The sequence below is a fragment of the Vipera berus genome (assembly GCF_964194415.1).
Source record: "Vipera berus genome assembly, chromosome: 1".
Classification (NCBI taxonomy): domain Eukaryota; kingdom Metazoa; phylum Chordata; class Lepidosauria; order Squamata; family Viperidae; genus Vipera; species Vipera berus.
The window spans coordinates 120,410,526-120,428,886 of NC_138202.1; the positions used below are offsets into that span (position 1 = coordinate 120,410,526).

The 18,361-nt window shown below is 40.3% G+C and overlaps 2 protein-coding genes across 3 annotated transcripts in view; both read left to right on the forward strand.

Annotated features, from left to right (window-relative positions):
• Window positions 1-12,478, forward strand: part of RAB15 (RAB15, member RAS oncogene family) — a gene marked incomplete at its 5' end in the record, with an annotated part of 33,492 nt that extends 21,014 nt beyond the window's left edge. The window contains 2 exons of one of the 2 annotated variants that reach the window (XM_081331086.1): window positions 54-252; window positions 12,322-12,478. In XM_081331086.1, the coding sequence (XP_081187212.1) occupies window positions 54-212 (159 nt within the window). In that variant the 3' untranslated portion in view covers window positions 213-252; window positions 12,322-12,478. Of the gene's footprint in view, window positions 1-53; window positions 652-12,321 lie in introns of those variants that run through there. The other variant, XM_081331085.1, reaches the window with a different exon arrangement.
• GPX2 (glutathione peroxidase 2) lies at window positions 7,133-13,655 on the forward strand (the record flags this gene model as incomplete). Its single annotated transcript, XM_081331151.1, has 2 exons — window positions 7,133-7,354; window positions 12,322-13,655. The coding sequence occupies 2 exons, from the start codon at window positions 7,133-7,135 to the stop codon at window positions 12,670-12,672; spliced, it is 573 nt and encodes a 190-aa protein (XP_081187277.1). The 3' UTR covers window positions 12,673-13,655.
• Between the last annotated feature and the right edge of the window lie 4,706 nt (window positions 13,656-18,361).

The window sequence follows — 18,361 nt, forward strand, 5'->3', positions numbered from 1 at the left end:
AAATAAAACAAGTTTTTTTAAAAAAACACCTCTTGGTTGCCCTTCTTTTTCAGTCTTTCACCCGTCTGACAGAGCTGGTCCTGCAGGCTCACAAGAAGGAACTGGAAGGACTCCGCACTTATGCAGCTGATGAACTGAATGTGGTCGAGCTGGAAGAAGAAGCAAGCAAGCCGGAGGGCTCAGAGCATTCTCCCAAAACCTGCTGGTGTTGAAAGCCTCCCAGCATCCTTTTTCCCCACACCCCCAGTGCAGGTAGAAAAGTTACCACTTAGAGAGGGCTGACCCACTGTACTCTATCCCTCTTGTCTTTGGTTGCCTGTTTGCCCGCCATCTGCCCTGTGGGATCCTCTCTGCATTTCCTGGTGTTTTTCCTAGATTGGTAGTTTCTGTTGCCCTCAAACTCCCTGGATCCAAATACCTTCAGATGGCTCACAATGTGCAGAACGTGATCCTGCTGTCTTCATGGGAGAGCTGTGGTTAGCGGTCATGGCTGAAGCTTGTCCAATAATTCATTTGCATCCAGATTCTCTGAAGCCTTGCCTATTTCTGTGGGGTAGCCTGCCTGGGGCTAGGCCTTGCTCCCTAAGAGTAGGAGAAGGAGTCTCTCTCTCTCTCTCTCTCTCTCTCTCTCTCTCTCTCTCTCTCTCTCTCTCTCTCTCTCTCTCTCTCTCTCTCTCCCCCCCCCATTCACGGTCCTCCAGCCATGTCCTCTATAGCAGGCCTGTAGATGGCTCTTTTCCTCCACGTGCTTTGCCATCCCATTTCTGGATTGTCCAAATGTTTGTGCAGCACTGCGCTTAGGGCTTTCCAGCTGCTTCAGGGGCAGTCTTCCTATTTCTGATACTGGGTTCCCTGAAATTCATCTCAGCCAAAAAAACAAAAAAAAGACCTCTTGTTCTACTAAGCTGCAGCACTGGGAATAGGAGAGAACCTGTCCCTAAAGAAAAGGGAACATATGGGTAAATTTGCACCTTTAGCTGTTAACAAGGTTTGCCTCTTCCCAGGCTAGATTTTCATTCTAGACTACATTAGAGCTCTCTGTTAAAGGGCAATCAGGAAGACCCTTTCCTGTGATTAACTTCAAAACTTATAGGAACCTTTCGATTCTGTGTATTTTTGGAGGACCTCAGTCAATCAGGTATCTACTTGTTAATCTGGACCAGCAGAAGCAAAAATTCCGCTCTCTCTGGCTTGTGTCCAGGTCTGGCTTTGATTGCCTCCTTTGAATGATTTCCCCACAATCTGCTGGAGCTCTGATCAAGGAACAGGTTCTGTGATCTGTACATCAGAACTTTTTTGTCATTTCTTGCTTTCAAGGTCTAACTTGTAAGAAGCTTGCTCTAAACCCATTTATGTCCTCTCTTTAGAATTTTCTCTGCAAGCTCCTGAAATTTAGTCTAGTACGTTTGGAGGGCGGGGAGACTTTTGCCATGTGCCACCTAACATGCTAAGTTACAACAGACTAAAACCAGCCCCTCTGCATGTTGCACCAGCATTGCCCTCTTGTCTTGGCATTTACTTGCTTGGTGGGGGGGAAAGCCTAACACATTCAGTGGCATGCCTGGTACTCTATAATCCACCTGTTCCAGGGTAGCAGTTCCATGTGTGCCAAAACCATGGAGCTGCTAAGATACCTCTCTTCTTATATATGTACTAGAAATGGACCTTAGCTGATATTCCACAAAGGGCAGGTGTTTACTGGAGGCTTTGGGTGATGTGGAATGATAGTTTGAGAGTCTTTCTTTACTTGGCCTTTAGCATATGACTAGCCAAAGCCATTCGGTCCATTCCAAATGGATATTGTGGTAGTTCCTGCTAGGTAAACTGTCCCTTTCTAACAAAAGCTATATTCCTTTGCTCTTTTCCTTCTTCTGTATATTGGAATTGACTGTCTTGCTCTAGCAAGGAAAGGGGGAAGCAGTATCAAGTAGGGAAAGACGGGAACAGTGAGAATGCCATAGCGTGGAAATAACGCTGGTTGACATGACGTAAGTCAAGAACAAGGAACCCGAGGTCTTCTAGGGGTTACTGAACAGGAGTTTTAAGCCTCCCTGTTTATGCCACCTGAGATTACTGGGACAGTTCAGTTCCTGGAGGGTCATAAATCCCCCTCTCCAATATCCCTGAAAAGTAGAGGGTCTTGAAGCTCTGAAAAAGCTCTCGCAAGTGTTATTTTCAAATAGCTAGTTTGACCTCTTTCTTTGGGTTGGATGGATTTGAACGGGTATCAAGCCATTACAATAAGTGGAAACACTGATATTCTACCCAACGGTGCCTGTTACTGGCAGGACTCTTATGCTACAGATTGCTGAGGGAGGCTACAAGATTAATACTTGCTGGTTTCACAGGGGAACTACTACTTGCCAGAACTAGTTTGATACTTGAGAAATTGTAGACACGGACATACACATAGCTATTAATTTATTGTAGCTGTATTAGGACCCAAGGTATGTTGTAAAGGTCAGGTTATAGTGAATAGGGTCTGAGAACCTAGAAGTCTGTCATGGCAGAGGAAAAAGGAAAAGATCGAAGAAAATGGGACAGACTGAAGAAAAAGCATTTTTTAAAATTATTATTTTAATGTATCTTTTTCAAAGCCCAAACATAACTGGGCTACTTCTTTGGAGCATTATTTGCTCTTAGTTTCTTTTGTCTATATAATGAGTTTGGAAAGTTAAATGAAGGCTGAAGGCCAGTTCATATGTGCTTGCTGCCCAAGGCCTGATGACTATCCTTCCCCCGCCCAATTCTTTCCTGCCTTGATGGCGAACAGGTTTATCCTTGTTGAGTACAATTGGCAGTTTTTAAAGACTGCTTCTAAATCTCTACTATGGAAAGGTTATGTGGGATGACATGCCCAGTACAGTTTGAGATAGGAATTAAAGCAAAGCAAAAACCAGATAGTGTTTACCTAGCTGGTTACTAAAATATGTAAAACAGTTCCCAGTTCTTTAAAACTTGCAGTTCATTAATTTCAAGAAGGCCTGCCTAAAATTACGAAGGAGAGCTATGTCACTGAAGGGATTGTGTAGCACTTCAAGTTGCCAAAGCTTTGAAGACCCAAGTTCTTCAAGCTCTCATGGAAATAAGAGCATTGGTCTTTGGGGAGATCCGTGGAATGGCCCCAGTAGCCTTTTCTGCCTGTTGCAATTTAGCAGCATGTTGATCTGCTTGCTCTATTTAGGAACTGAGAGCATAGCTGCTGATGCTGCTATCAATGCACATAATTGACCCCACATTAAATTCTGTAAGTTCTGAAAGTGAGACGAGAGAAAGGAGCGCATGAAGCTTTTTGCCCATTGATGGAAGTAGGTGAGTTCTCATTACCTAAATTTCACCAATTTCACTCAACTGTTGGTGAAATTTCTAGTTTGCAACCCTGAGCAAACTAAGTTATGTTTTTAGCATCTGGACAGTTGTAGGTAACCAGGTGTCGCTTGATGGGAACACAAAGCCCATCAACCCTAGCCAGCCTGGTTGCCAATCCCTGGTTTGGAAAACTGCAATCTGAGTTGTTGACAACTTGTTGAAAGCAAACCTATCCCACTCAATATGAATATTTGGGGGAGGGGGTTTAATTAGAATGAAAGTGGGTTTCAGGCCAGTACCTGGGAAGGGAAATGGGCTGGTTTCTGAAAAAGGTAATATATCCAGTATTCTGAGGCTCCTTCTGTCCTGCAAGTCATGGGCCATAGGAACTTTTCTGCCTGTAGCAGAAAGAGTTGCACATAATTTGTCATGGGATCCAGCCAAATGTACAACTTTCTGAATCCTCTGCTGTGTCTGTACTTTGTGAACTTGGCACTCTGACTGGGTTTCCTTGTATAACCTGTCATTGTAATTCATTACTTTAAACAACAAATTAACAAAACATTTACAAATAAAGATCCTTAAAGTAGTTGGTGGCTTTCATATTTCCTTACAAGCAAATTAATCCAATACTTATATGCTTATGAGAACTTCATTCAGAGCAGGTGTCTGTAATACTTTCTAGTTCAAGGGCTGCACTTCATCTTTCAGTTGTATGTGTTCCCTAATGTAGTGGGGAGAGCTGAACTAAACCTAATTCACTTACAAATATTCAATTAAATGTGTAGTGTGATTAGTCTTCTCATCTGTCTAGTAATTTCCCATTTCAATTGCCTTTCTTAAAAAAAAACCATCTTCTGGAGGCCACTAAGAATGGAATTTAGTTCTGGGAGTTCTGACTTGAAGCACAGGGAGATGAAGCTGCAAACCTTCCCTACTGTATTTTGGATAGTGATGCATAATACCATTTGTTTTTGTTTTTTAATTCATACCACAAATGGGTTGTTTCACATAAGAGATGAACCAAAAGAAAATTGTTTGGAAGTGAGGAAGCCAGGTTCATGCATCAGTACAACCTAAACAGTACAATGATCCTTGTTCAGGAGCCCATAAGGATTAGGTAAAGGTAAAGGTTCCCCCGCACATGCGTGCTAGTCGTTTCCAACTCTAGGGGCCGGTGCTCATCTCCATTTCAAAGCCGAAGAGCCAGCGCTTGTCCGAGGACGTCTCCATGGTCATGTGGCCGGCATGACTAGACGCCAAAGGCGCACGGAGCACTGTTACCTTCCCACCGTAGTGGACCCTATTTTTCTACTTGCATTTTTACGTGCTTTTGAACTGCTAGGTTGGCAGAAGCTGGGACGAGTAACAGGCACTCACTCTGTTACGCGGCACTCGGGATTTGACCCGCCAAACTGCCGACCTTCTGATCGACAAGCTCAGCGTCCTAACCCACTGAGCCACCGCGTAAGGATTAAGCTAATGCTCAAATGTCTGAGCACCAAGGATTGAAAGTGTTTTGGATTAAGACACCTGTTTCCAGCACGGTTGTTTAAAAAGAATACATTGCAGAAAGAAATATGTTCTCCCCATTTAAACTACGCCTGCCAGAAGTTGAATGACTGAAATGAATGACATCCACCCTTGAATCATGTTGGTACTTCGCATTTTGTAAATGTAACTGTACAGTCTATACAGTAGGAGATTTATTGCTACCTTGGAGGAGTCTTAGCCTTCTCTTAGTTAAAGTATGATCCGGAGTGATTCACAGAAGCTAGATATGTACAAGAAAAATGAGCGTCTGACCCTAGGAGAAGGGAAGGCTGCTGTTAACGGTTATGACATTTATTTTGGTAGGAATTTTAAAATCTGGTTTATGGCTTAATAGTTTGGCAACGAGCAGGCCATTATGGTTTGCTATATGAACCATTACTGAAGCAAACACTTAGCACAATATGTGAACTCAACAACTGTTGTGGATGTAAGTGGTATTTGGGCAAAATGGCCCTTTGTCCTCATGTTCTCAGAATGCTTGTCTCTCGGCACTGGTGGAACTTGCATTAATACGAGTTTGCTTTCCTCCCTCTTTAGAAAATCATATCCAATTACTGGGCTCTGGTTACATGCCTTCTCTCTCCCTGCCTGAGCTCTCCGGGAATCTGATCCAATGGTTAATAATTCAGTGCATGTTCTTGTGCCAGGAAAAGCAGAAGGGCTCCCATTATCTGGCTAGAAAAGAGGATGTGTCATTTTTCTTTTCAGATGTGTTGCAATTCTCAGAACAGGGCAAGTCTCAGTCTTCAATTTAAGGAAGCTCACCATCCGTTTTCAGTTTATTGAAAATATATAAATAAGAACTGTACATGGAATATATATATATATATAGAAATCTTTTTTCCATAAGAAGATAACAACAGATGTAAACAAATATTTTAATCTTTTTCACTAAAACATTTTGTTTTTGAATGAACAGATATCTGTCATAAATGGTTTATTAAAGGTAAAGGTTCCCCCGCACATGCGTGCTAGTCATTTCTGACTCTAGGGGCCGGTGCTCATCTCCGTTTCAAAGCCGAAGAGCCAGCGCTTGTCCGAGGACGTCTCCGTGGTCATGTGGCCGGCATGACTAGACGCCAAAGGCGCACGGAGCACTGTTACCTTCCCATCGTAGTGGTCCCTATTTTTCTACTTGCATTTTTACGTGCTTTCGAACTGCTAGGTTGGCAGAAGCTGGGACGAGTAACAGGCGCTCACTCTGTTACGTGGCACTCAGGATTCGACCCGCCAAACTGCCGACCTTCTGATCGACAAGCTCAGCGTCCTAACCCACTGAGCCACCGCGTCCCTAACAAATGGTTTATAGCTGTATCCATATGGCTAGTAATTGTTGATGCCTATCAAGTGGCTGGATGGCCCTGCAGGAGATTGATTGGCTGTCCATATCAAGGACATGTTTTGTCATAAAGAAGCTGTTTTATTTTATTTTTATTTTTCCCTTTAAATAATTTCAGTCATATGGGACATGCAAGTTCTTTATTCCTACTTATGTAGGAAGGCCAAGAAAATTGAGACTATTATGAAACACTTCATAGATATTTTTCAGCAGTTTCTAATGTAGTGGTTCCTCAGAACAACCTCGAGAATGGCTCCCACATATATTCATAAAAAGAGATGTTCTCACTAGGAAATAATCTTGTTCCAGAATCTGCTTTCTTTGGCTACCCCTAAATGTCCAGCATTGTGGATTTCTATCAACCCAAGTCTACTCAGTGCCCTCAGAAGAAGTGCCTCTCACTCAACCATGCTTTGTTTTTTTGTTTATAGTCTCAAATAGTATCTTCTAAGAATGTTGAACTCCAGGTTGCCACCTCTTGAGCCAAAGGTAGAAGAACTAGGATAAAAGTCCTAGCTGTCTATCCATACAGTAACTTATATGGCTTTAAAAAGGCAGCCCATTTTTTCTTGATTTCCACTTTTCTTCGGAAAACTTAAAAAGGAAAAAGTTGTTGCATCTCATGGACCCCATTGATCTGTTTTTGTTGTAAGCAGCATGAATTATTGAGGATTGTCCAAAGTATCACAATGGCTTAGATTGCAGTAGAACTGATATCACCCTGACCTGCTGCTTTGTTCCCAATCAGGAAAGAGCTAGATGAGTAACCAGGAGGGGCTCCACTCTCTGCAGACTATCCTATGAAGAAAGGCTGCTTGGGTGCAACCAAGCACATGAGTGTACAGAACAGCATTTGAAGCAGATAGCCGTTTCTGCAAGCATCTCACGTTGCTGTCCTTTTGGTGCACTTGGTCTACTTACTACACACTGATGACACCCATAGCCAAATCTTTCTATGATCTCAATGCCACTGATCTCCAAGGGGAGAAAGTGGATTTCAACAATTTCAGGGGAAGAGTGGTTTTGATAGAGAACGTGGCTTCTTTCTGAACCACCACAGTGAGGGATTACACCCAGATGAATCAGCTGCAGAGCAAATACCCTCGAAGGCTGGTTGTCCTGGGTTTTCCTTGCAATCAGTTTGGTTATCAGGTAAGTCCCTTAATTCAGTCTCTGTTCATGACTTTTTGTGAGAATAAGTGGGTTTTTCTTCTGCAACTACAAAATCAGTTTCTCTTCCATTGTGAAATCATTTTTCTTGAGTTCTTACGTTTTTAGAAACCAGGGTTTTTATCCTATACTCATTAATTGGGAGCTGGGAAAGGCAGAAACTATATACAATAAGAAGATGAGATAACACATGTATTCTATAATGGACATATTCATTTCCCCTTGCTGGGATTTTTCTCATCTGAAAGAGTCAGGTGGTAGACAGAGAATTATGTTTAATACGTTGTTAAAAGAGAGCAACAAGATGCTCTAGAATGCAATGCAAAGTTCATTAATCAAGCAGACAATGTGCTGCCTCTGCTATTTAGAAAAGAGTATGTTCTTTTACACAAATATGGGTTTTTCAAAACATTTTCCCTGTTTCTGAAAGGAGAGTTCTGGTAAGAGCAAAGAAAGTGCTATTTAAAATGTGTATTATTCAAATAAGATCAAATTATAATTTTGGTTAACCTTACTCCTCTGAATATCACTCTTGAACCAAATGATCTCAGGCAACCTTTTCCAATTTTGTGTCCATGAAATGTGGTTGATTCCAATTCCCATGTTGGGTTGAACTTAAGGGAATCTGGCACTGTGGGGGATTTGCTGTTATAAGGAAAAGGATAGACAGAGAATACATGGATAAACATGGGCAATTTGAATAATGAGAAGTTAAAGAATTATTAGACATTTGATCATTAAGGGAATAAGAGAAAAAAGGAAATTAATTTGTATCAATAAGAAATCCTACTCTTGAAGCTATTCTCATTTCCACCAAACATATCAATTTGATGCTGTTTTATCCCTTAAACTTCTCGCCTTTCTCTTTTCTTCTTTTGGATCGTACCAATTCCATCTAACCACAACTTTGTTGGCCTTCCCGTTTTTCTTAACCCATTCACTTTTCCTTCTTGTATTAGTTTTGCAACTCAGTCCTTATTTATTCTCTTTAAATGACTAAACCATGTTAAAATCTTTCATGTTGGTCGTGTACTTTTGTATTCAATTCTCATTAATTAATCACCCTCTCTGTTGCGTTTTAACGCAAACAATCTATTCCACCTCATTTAACTTTTATGCTTGTTCTGGCATTCCTAATTTTCATTTCCATATAATAAAGTAGGCAAAAGCATAGTCTTCTTTCAACATTAATCACAATAGACCAAAGCTACCAATACCTTTCTAGCAGCATTTATAGATGTTAAAGTTTCTCCATTTCCCTAGCTTTAGTATATGGTCTATCAAGGATACACCTACTGCCTGTAGTTTTTCACTGCGTATATATAGTTTGCAACCATTCACTCTTTTCTCTCTCAAACATAATTATCCTTTTTATGAGGCGTTAATTTTCCAATTAATTCTCCTTGTATTAATCTATCTAGTATTCGCTGCAAATCATTAAAGTTCTAAATCAGTAATGCAGCATTATCTGCATCCAAAAGTACAGATATAGGTAGTCCCCACTTAACTATTTATTATTTGTTCATCTACTACTTGGAAGTTATGACAATGCTGACAACTCTTCCACTGCTGAGCAGGTGCACCTGGCTGAGTGCCAGCCCTTCTCCATTCCACACAAGGCCTCCCTGTCAATGTGTAAGAAGTAGGCAGCAGTGGTGGAGCACAAGGTGGTCAAATGGGTAGAGGTGGGGGAGGGGGGAGTTGAAGCAGAGGCATATGCAGTAGGGCAAGGGACGCATGTGGTCTTTGCCTAGTGACAGTACAGTCCTTGCCTGATGATCGCAACCAGTACTACCAGAACGTTAAGTGGTGCACTCATGTGATTTTTTTTCACCTGACTACTTTGGTCAGTGACAGAAATTTTGGCCCCTACTGGGGTTGTCAAGCAAGGGCTATCTATATATTCCTATCCCATAATGTCACCAGCATTTCTTATGTACTTGTCACAATGCCAATTGTCCATAAATACATTAAAGAATCAAGGGTTTTCACATATCCGTGTCTGTTCAGTGTTGAACCATTGTCTAATCATTCTGTTCTCACACACGCATTACTTTTACCACATGCTATTCTTGTTGCATTCAACTGCATACATATGCAAAATATTCCATAGTTCCTGCCTATTCACTTTATCCTATACAGGTAATCCTGGATTTACAATCCCAGTTGGGTCGAGGATTTCTGTTGCTAGGCAAGGGGGTTGTTAATAAAGTTGCACCCGATTTTACAACTGTTTTAGTCACGGTCCTTAAGCGAATCACTGCAGTTGTTAAGTGAAACACCTAATAGGTGGTTGGTTAACTGAATCCAGCATTCCCCAGTTGACTTTACTTGTTGAAGTGGCCGGGAAGGTCCAAAATGAGGATCAAATGACCTAGGATACTGCAACTGTGGTAAATGCAAGGCATTGTCAAGCACCTGAATTTTGATCATGTGACCATGGGGATGCTGCGATAGTTGTAAGTAATTTATTTCAGTGCCACTGTAACTTCAAAACTGTTGCATTAAACAGTTGGTTTAACAAGTGATCGTAAGTTAAGGACTACCTGCATAAGTGAATGAACATGTAAACATTACTCAGTGATCTCCCTAAGAACAAACAGCTGATTTGCATACACTCCTTCAGGTGTAAAGGCATATTGAGCAGTCTCTTGCTCAACTCACATAACTTCAAAAAGTTTCAGGACGTCTCTGAAAATCTCAACAAGCACAGCAGTGTTTTTAATACATTACAGTGGTTAACTGATAAGATACATGTCATACGTCTCACATGTAACCTGCATCAATATTATCGACGCATCTTTGCCTCCCTTTTTCCTACTGCTCCCTGCTTTGTCCCTAAGTAAATCCCACATCAGTTTAACCAATCTGTGCATCTGATGAAGTGAGCCACTTTTCACGAAAGCATGCGCCTTTTAACAATGAGTTAGTCTGAAAAGATGTAACCAGCCTCTCATGAAGTTGGCTATGTAAATAGATTTCACAATTCGGGGGAAATTGTGGAGGTTACACAAGCAAGAAAAAAATTGATGCAATGTAGCTTCTTTCATTCCTCCAGCATTTCTTTTCCTTTTCTCTGGCTTATTGCTTTCGAAAGGTTCAGAATCCCTCTTGCCCAAAATTGTAGGCATGCACAAGAAGCCTAACAAACCCCAAAGTTTAAAAGATACATAATTAATAATCAATAACTTAATAAAACTTCATATCATGAACTGAGTACTAATAATTTTATGCCAGGTAAGGTATAAAATTTCAGAAGGATTTGCAATTGACAAAAAAAATTGCCATCGGAGACTTCTTAGAATAACAGTAAATATCTGGATCATTTCCAATTGCTTAATAAAACCAAAATACTGTTTATTTTAAACATATACAGTACATATTGCAAGGCCTCCTTGGCTATGAAGATAAAATCAGGTAATGAAAACAACAAACTACAACTCTTTAGATTAGACCAGGGGTCTTCAAACTTGGCCCTTGTATGACTTGTGGACTTCAACTCCCAGAATTCCTCAGCCAGGCATAAAAGTCTACAAGTCATAAAACGGCCAAGTTTGAAGACCCCTGGATTACACGAAAATCAATTTGGGAATTTGAACCTAGCAGGAAAAAAACTTCTCTCTATAAATATCTCTATTGCCAGTCACAACAAATCCTCTGAAAAATTTGTTCTTGCATATTTCTTTCTGTTGGGATAAAGTTTGCTCCTTTGTTGCAAGCATAATGGCTGGGGAATTCTGGGAGTTGAAATACACCAATTTTAAAGTTGTCCATTAGCATAGGATGTTTGCAGGGTAGGTCAAAAAAGTCAAAATGGTGGCTACCATCTGTTTTTTTTATGTGCGCCCTCATCTCTTTTTTCTTTTTAACCATACATTGTGGACATCTATGCTCACAAGAGAAAATCTGAAATAAAAGCCAGCTGGATGACTTTGGGCCAGTCACTCTCTTTCAGCCCAACTCACTCACATGGTTGTTGTTGTGCGGAAAATAGGAGGAGGATGGTGCATTGGACATGTTTGCCGCCTTGAATTATTTGTAAAAAAATAATAAAAGTGGGATACAAATGAATAAATAAATAAAAACAGTGTTTCTCAGTGTTGGCAAATCCTTCCCACAGTGGTTTACAGTAGAAGCCCCTGCCCTTTCTAAGAATCTGTGGCCTATATACTATAAATGCATTCTTACCCCATTTCCAGTTGTGAGCGTTCATGAGTAGTGCAATAATTACAATGTGCTGAATGAAAAGATTTGTTTCAAACACCATTTTCTCAATTTAGTTCCTTCGTGGCATTGTACCTTCCCTTTCTACTGAGAGCTCAAGGCAGAATGCCTGGTGAGAAAGGAGATACCATTACCCATTTTATTCCCAGAACTGCCCAGGAAGTAGGTTGAGAATTAGGGACTGCTCCATTGACCAAGATCCATGGCTGAGCTGAGTCTCGAATCTGGGAATCTGAGTCTTTAACTATATTATCCTATAGTACATCTTTTTTGTGTACTTATCCTCTACCTTGAGTGTTTGGGATTACTTATCCCCGTGTTCAGGGGTAGGCAACCTTGGCTCTTTTATGACTCGTGGACTTCAACTCCCAGAATTCCTGAGCCAGCATGGTAGCCAAGGTTGCCTACCCCAGCCCATGTCTAATTTTAAGGAGCTTCTTCTAGAATGTTGTGCATCTCATCTTTCCTTGCCCTTGTGGGAAAGAATTTTGACACAGTTCATCATTTTTTCTTCCCTGACCTGATCTGAGGATATTCCACCTCAGTTGTTTCACTTCTTTCCCAGCGGTTACCTGAAGGACCCCAGGGCAAGAAACTTGTATCTGAGGATAGAATCAGTATAAAATACACTCTACACTGATGCCCTCAAGCAAGGGAGAGGCCAACTTTGTCCCCTGTGCAGGAAGTTTTAGTTTTCATCCTGCTTTCTACTTCCTCCCAAACAGGAGAACTGCACAAATGAAGAGATCCTCCATAGCTTGAAACATGTGAGGCCCGGATCTGGGTTTGAACCCAATTTTACTCTTTGCCGGAAGTGTGAGGTGAATGGCAACAACACCCACCCTGTCTTTGCCTACCTGAAGGATAAACTCCCTTACCCAGATGATGATCCTTCCTGCTTCATGTTGGAGCCAAAATTCATCCTGTGGAGCCCTGTGCATCGCTACGACATTTCCTGGAACTTTGAGAAGTTCCTGGTGGGACCTGAAGGAGAACCTTTCAAGCGCTACAGCTCCAAGTTCCTCACTAGCGGTATTGAGCCTGATCTGCAACGCCTCCTGAAGCTTGCCAAATAAGTAAAAAAAGCAAAATCCCCAACATAATATGAGTAGCCTTTACGTAGGTCCCCGTAATCAGAATTTTATTTCTTTCTGTCTCCTGGTGGAATCACTCAAAGAAAGAGCCATGCACAATTCTCTCTCTCTCTCTACCACTCCCCTCTTTTTGTGAGCGTTTGAGGTCCTTCATCCTGGCAGAGGCAACATCAGACTTCTACTGAATGACAGTCTCCTTTAAAAGCTTCAAGGAGGAGGCTTGAAAAGTGTAAAAGTATTGATTCCTTGGCTCTCTCATTTGCTGAGTACTGTTTGTTTCACAAGTCAAATAAATGAATTGGAAGAACTTTCTGCTCTGTTTATTTTTAAACGAAGCGGCCATTAATAGCACCCACACTGAAAAACCTTTTTTTTAAATTACATCTCTCATTCCGAGGTTTGCCTTCAGATGCCCCAATTTCTTAAGAGCTGCAGGAAATAATAGATGGAAGAGGGTTTAACCTACTGATGGAGGCATTTTCCAAAGGTTTTCTGTTTTTGTTTTTTGTTTATCTTATAATACTGTAAGCTGCCACAGGTCAGGCTCAACTGGCTCAATCAACTATGATCCCAATTGGGACAAGAATTTTCATTGGTAAGCAAAGCAGTGGTTCAGTAAGTCTGCCCAATTTTACAACCATTTTTGCAGGGTTGTTGAGAGAATTACTGCGGTTGTTAAGTGAATCACATGGTTGTTAAGCAAATTCAGCTTTCCCATTGGGTTTCCTTGTCGGAAGCTGGCTGAGAACATCGCAAATGGCAATTACATTACTCCATTATACTGCAGCCATCATAAATACATACCAGCTGCCAAATGCCCAAATTTTGATCATGTGATCATGAGGATGCTGCAAAAGTCATGTGTGTGGAATAATGGCTGACAGAGCCACTATTTTTAGTGCTGTTGTAACTTTGAACAGTCACTAAAGAACAGTTGTAAGTCAGGGACTACTTATAGATTGTTCTTAGCCTGTTGCCAAGATCCTCTCAAGCTCAGCTCCAGGAATTACAAAAAGAAAAATGGTCTGGATTTATAAGGGCTGTAAATTTCTGCCCATATCCTAGAAATACAAAACACTAAGCAAATCCTGAATATCCAAGAGACGGTAGCAGACTTTCTAGTCAAGCAAGCACTAATAAGAAACTCTCTTTTAAAATAATGAATCCAAGTTTATAGTTCATTTATTTATTTTAAAATTTGTATACCACCAAATCTCTGAACTATAAGGAACCTGCATTAAAAAACAACAAAAATAGCACAATAATAGAAGAGTTTAAGTGGAAAATGGGAAGAACAGGGAAGACATTAAATTCAGTGGGGTATATCCAGCAATGCCTTGTAACAGACATATTACATGCTTAAACAACATCTTTGATTTCAGACTATCTGCAGAGTTAATGGCAAAGAGGATGCTTTCAAAGACAGTCTCTCCTGATTAAAATTCATTACAAGGGACTGTTCTTTTCCTCTCCATTCTAAGTAATTGATCAGAGGTTGTATTTAAAGTAAAGGAAAAACTAGCTTCTCTAGTAGAGTGTAGTTTGAGCCAATCAAACAACATATTCAACCATCTCTGATATCAGCAATCTAGCTAAACATATCAAAAATTATCTTCTAGCTTCCTCCACTTTTGTCAATAACACTATGATAAGGACACCAGCCAGTTTTTATCACGGTTTTCAGGCAAACATATTCTAGGAAATAGAAGAAGCACACACTTCAAGATGGTTCCAAGACACAAGATCTGCAGGATATTCTCTTTTAGTACCTGCCAAGGACTAGCTTCATTTTTTTTATACTCCTGACTTTTCACAAAAAGGCCAGGTTAAACTGTGTAAAAAAAAGGGAGGAAAGCATCGTTTCAAGGTAATTTAAAGTCTAACCAGAAGAAGTCCCGCTAAATTCAATTAACTTACTCCTACGTAATTGAGCATGGAATTTCAGTCTTAATGTGCCATAAATATAATTTCATCCACTTCATTGGTCTTTTTAATGCATTGCATAAAAGGTATTATCCCCAAAATCAGTTATAAAAAATCTCCAATAAGGATGAGATAATGAATATATACTATTGAGAAGCAGGGCTAATGTTACGAACACTCTAAAATTGAATAATGAGTCATAGGTTTTCCAATCATTTAGAAAAGAAAATAAGTATAGTGCAAATGATGGAGAAATTGTTTTGAACAAAATTTTTAAGCTCTACAAAAATATTAATTGCAAGGCTCCAATAGGGCATCTGGCTTTTCAAATATTATTTTACTGAATTTATCTGAAGATTAGCAAATATTTAAGGAGAACAATAGGAAGTATTTTTCTTAAGATTCCAGGTAAAAATTCAACCCTGGAAAACTATGGAAAGAAAACCAAATTCCACTGAAATTCTCTCATTTGTATCTCTTCTTGAATGTGCTTTCTAGCACATTTATAATGTTCCTGTAAAAATTATACTTTTACTGTATATAAAGCTCTCATGCTCCAGAACATGAGAGATTTTGGATAGTGATAAGCACTCTTATTGTAAGATTATATAATAAAATATATTTATATTATAAAATATATTTGTGTAATCGCTAAGTCAACATCAACTTGATGGCATGTAATCAATGAACAATCAATAATAAAACAATTTTATTTAATAAAAATTACCATTTAAATGCCACAAAATTTAACAAAAACCTCTTTCCAAACAGTTTTGAATAGCAAATATCTCTGTATAACATATCTCAGAATTGCTTATAAATAAATGTTGTTTGAAGTGCCTACAATTCACATATTATTTGGTGAAAGTGAATTTTATTTTCTAGATTTGATGGAAGGGCCAGCCTAAAAATTAAAAGATAACAGATAAATTCATGGTTAGCTTTCTACCTTCAATATATAATGATATGTAACAGTTCCCAAATACAAATTTTCTTTAAAACAGTTTATAATCATAATAGTAAAGTTGGAAGGGACCTTGAAGGTCATCTAGTCCAACCCCCTGCTCAGGCAGGAAACCCTATACTATTTCAGACAAATGGCTGTATCATCACAAAGGACTAATTGACCAGTTAGTAAAAAGACAAAACTTATAGGAACTTATAAAAAATATTTTGGAGGCTAAACATTCATTATCAATATAAAGGCCAAGATCTCCATAATTTCTAATCTTCTTCACTAACACACCTGGAGAGCACCATATTGTAAAATCTATCTTAGAATTGAACAGATAACTGATAGGCAGCCACCCTCCACAGAAGAAAGAAATGGGTTGTTGCTAGAATACAAACAATCCAGTTTCATTCTTGACCAAAGTAAATCAGGGTCAATCTATAAGGACCAGAAGCTCATAATTCAAAGAATGTTGTAGATAACTGGGTTTATAGGACTAATACTGCCTATTTGCTTAACTCTTCATCTGACAGGTTCTGGAAATGCTAAAAAAATAGCTCTACACCTTCAAAATTTATCTTCCTATTGGTTAAGCTTAAGGGAATATGTACACTTGGATTACTTCTGCTATTTCCATTCATACCCCTTTTTGACTGTTCATATTACGCTTTTTGGATAAATCAGGGATTCCTAAACTTTTTGCAGTCACATCTTCCTTCCTTTACAGTAGTACAATCTTCATGTACCTCCCCTACAAACGTCATAGTTTGGAAAACCCTGGTCTAAACCATTATCACCATCTATATATAAAAGATAAACAGTTTGCTGTATAAACATCCAGAGGCACGCACATTCATGCAAGCATTCACAAATCTTCACCATTTAATCAAAACATTATTTAACAGAAGACCCATATTTAACTGAGGATGGAGTTTTCTTGGATGGAGAAACTGCGAAATGGGACAACTCACCACAGCCAACTCACTACAGGACTACTTGCCACTGCCAACTTGCCATGAGACAACTCGTCATGGGACAATTTTAAAATTCAATTATTTAAAATAAATAAAAATATATTTCAATTTTTATCATTCACATTTCATTCTTTCCCTTCTTTTGCATCCTTTCTTTAATGATTCTATACCATCATTTCTCTGTTATTAGTGTAATTCTTGTCTCACAATGATTTGTCCTGCGGCATGTTAGCTGTGCAAGTTGGCCGTGGTGAGTTGGCTGCAGCGAATTCTTATAGACCTGATCCCAAATTTGGATTTGAGAAAAGCTGTGCAGGTTTTATAAATCTTCAGGCAGATGCAACGTCTGCAGTTATTGTCCTCTCACCATCTAACCTATGGATGCTGCAGCACACTCTGCTGGTGGCGTTCTATCCAATAAGCACGCAAAGACATACCCTGCGTGTAAAATACTTGAACAGACCGAGCATTCCTCAGGCTGGCAGGTAAACAGGGGACACCACAAAATGATGGGAATTGCTACACAAATGGAAAGAGCATGTGTTCTGATACTTTTTTCTCCCCTTAAGGCATTCCAAATGAAAAACAGGAACTACATTAGAAGCATTCTTTGGCAAATTTCTTTTGCAAGTAGTCCTCAACTTACGACAACAATTGAAACCATAATTCCCATTCCTGAGCAGGTGGTTAAACAACTCGTACCCGATTTTATGAACTTTTTTTGCCACAGTTGTTTAGCAAATGACTGCAGTTAAGTGAATCATGTAGTTGTTAAGCAAATCCAGTTTCCCATCATTGATTTTGCTTGTCGGAAGCCAGCTGGGAAGGTTGCAAATGGGGATCCTGCGACCCCCGAGATGCTGCAACTGTTGTTAAAACGTGCTGGTTGTAAAGAGCCTGAATTTTGATTAGGTGACTGGGCAGATGCTTGCACGGTCATAAGTGTGAGAATCAGTTGTAAGTCACTTTTTTCAGGGCCACTGTAACTTTGAACAGACGCTAAACAAATGGTTGTAAATTGAGGACTATCTCTATAGAGATTTCCAACTTAATTCAACCGATCCCTGACTCTTTAACCAGAATCGGATGTGTTCTTCCATGGTGGTGGTGTATATTAATATGTCGTCTAGGTAGATGAGCACCCCACGGTAAAGGTGTTCATGCAGCACCTCGTTGATGAGTTGCATAAATACCATGGGGGGGCCCTGCAACCCAAACGGCATTACCCTGAACTGGTAGCTACAAAGCGGACAGTTGAAGGCCATCTTCCACTCATCCCGTCACTTGATACGGACCCTGTAATGCGCCTCCCGTAAGTCCAGCTTGGTGAACACCTTTCCCTTTGCCAAATGGGCTAACAGGTCTTTCATTAGCGGTAGGGGGTACATGTTCTCCACACAAATCCTGTTGATTCCGGGGAAGTCTACACACAACCGCAAGGAGCAGTCTTTCTTCTTGAACAGAACGGGAGCTGCAATCCGCGATTGGGCTGGCTGGATAAAGCCCCTCACTAGATTCTGGTCAATATATCGATGCATGTCCTGCATCTCCCTGGGCGTCATCGCATACATCCGGGGTTTGGGCAGCTTAGCGCCTGGTACGATGTCGATTGTGCGGTTGGCCAGTGAGGAGGCAGAACACTTCAGCGAGGTCGGCATACACAGCTGGGAAGGGGTTTCCCCCCCTGGTGCTCTCTTGGCTTGCTTTTGCCACCCTACTCCCTTCTCCACCCCCTTTTTCCGGTTCCTGATCTGGCAGCCGGGGACCGATCCCGATCCGTAGTTTTCGGTAACCCCTTTCCACCAGATTGTAGGACCCCACT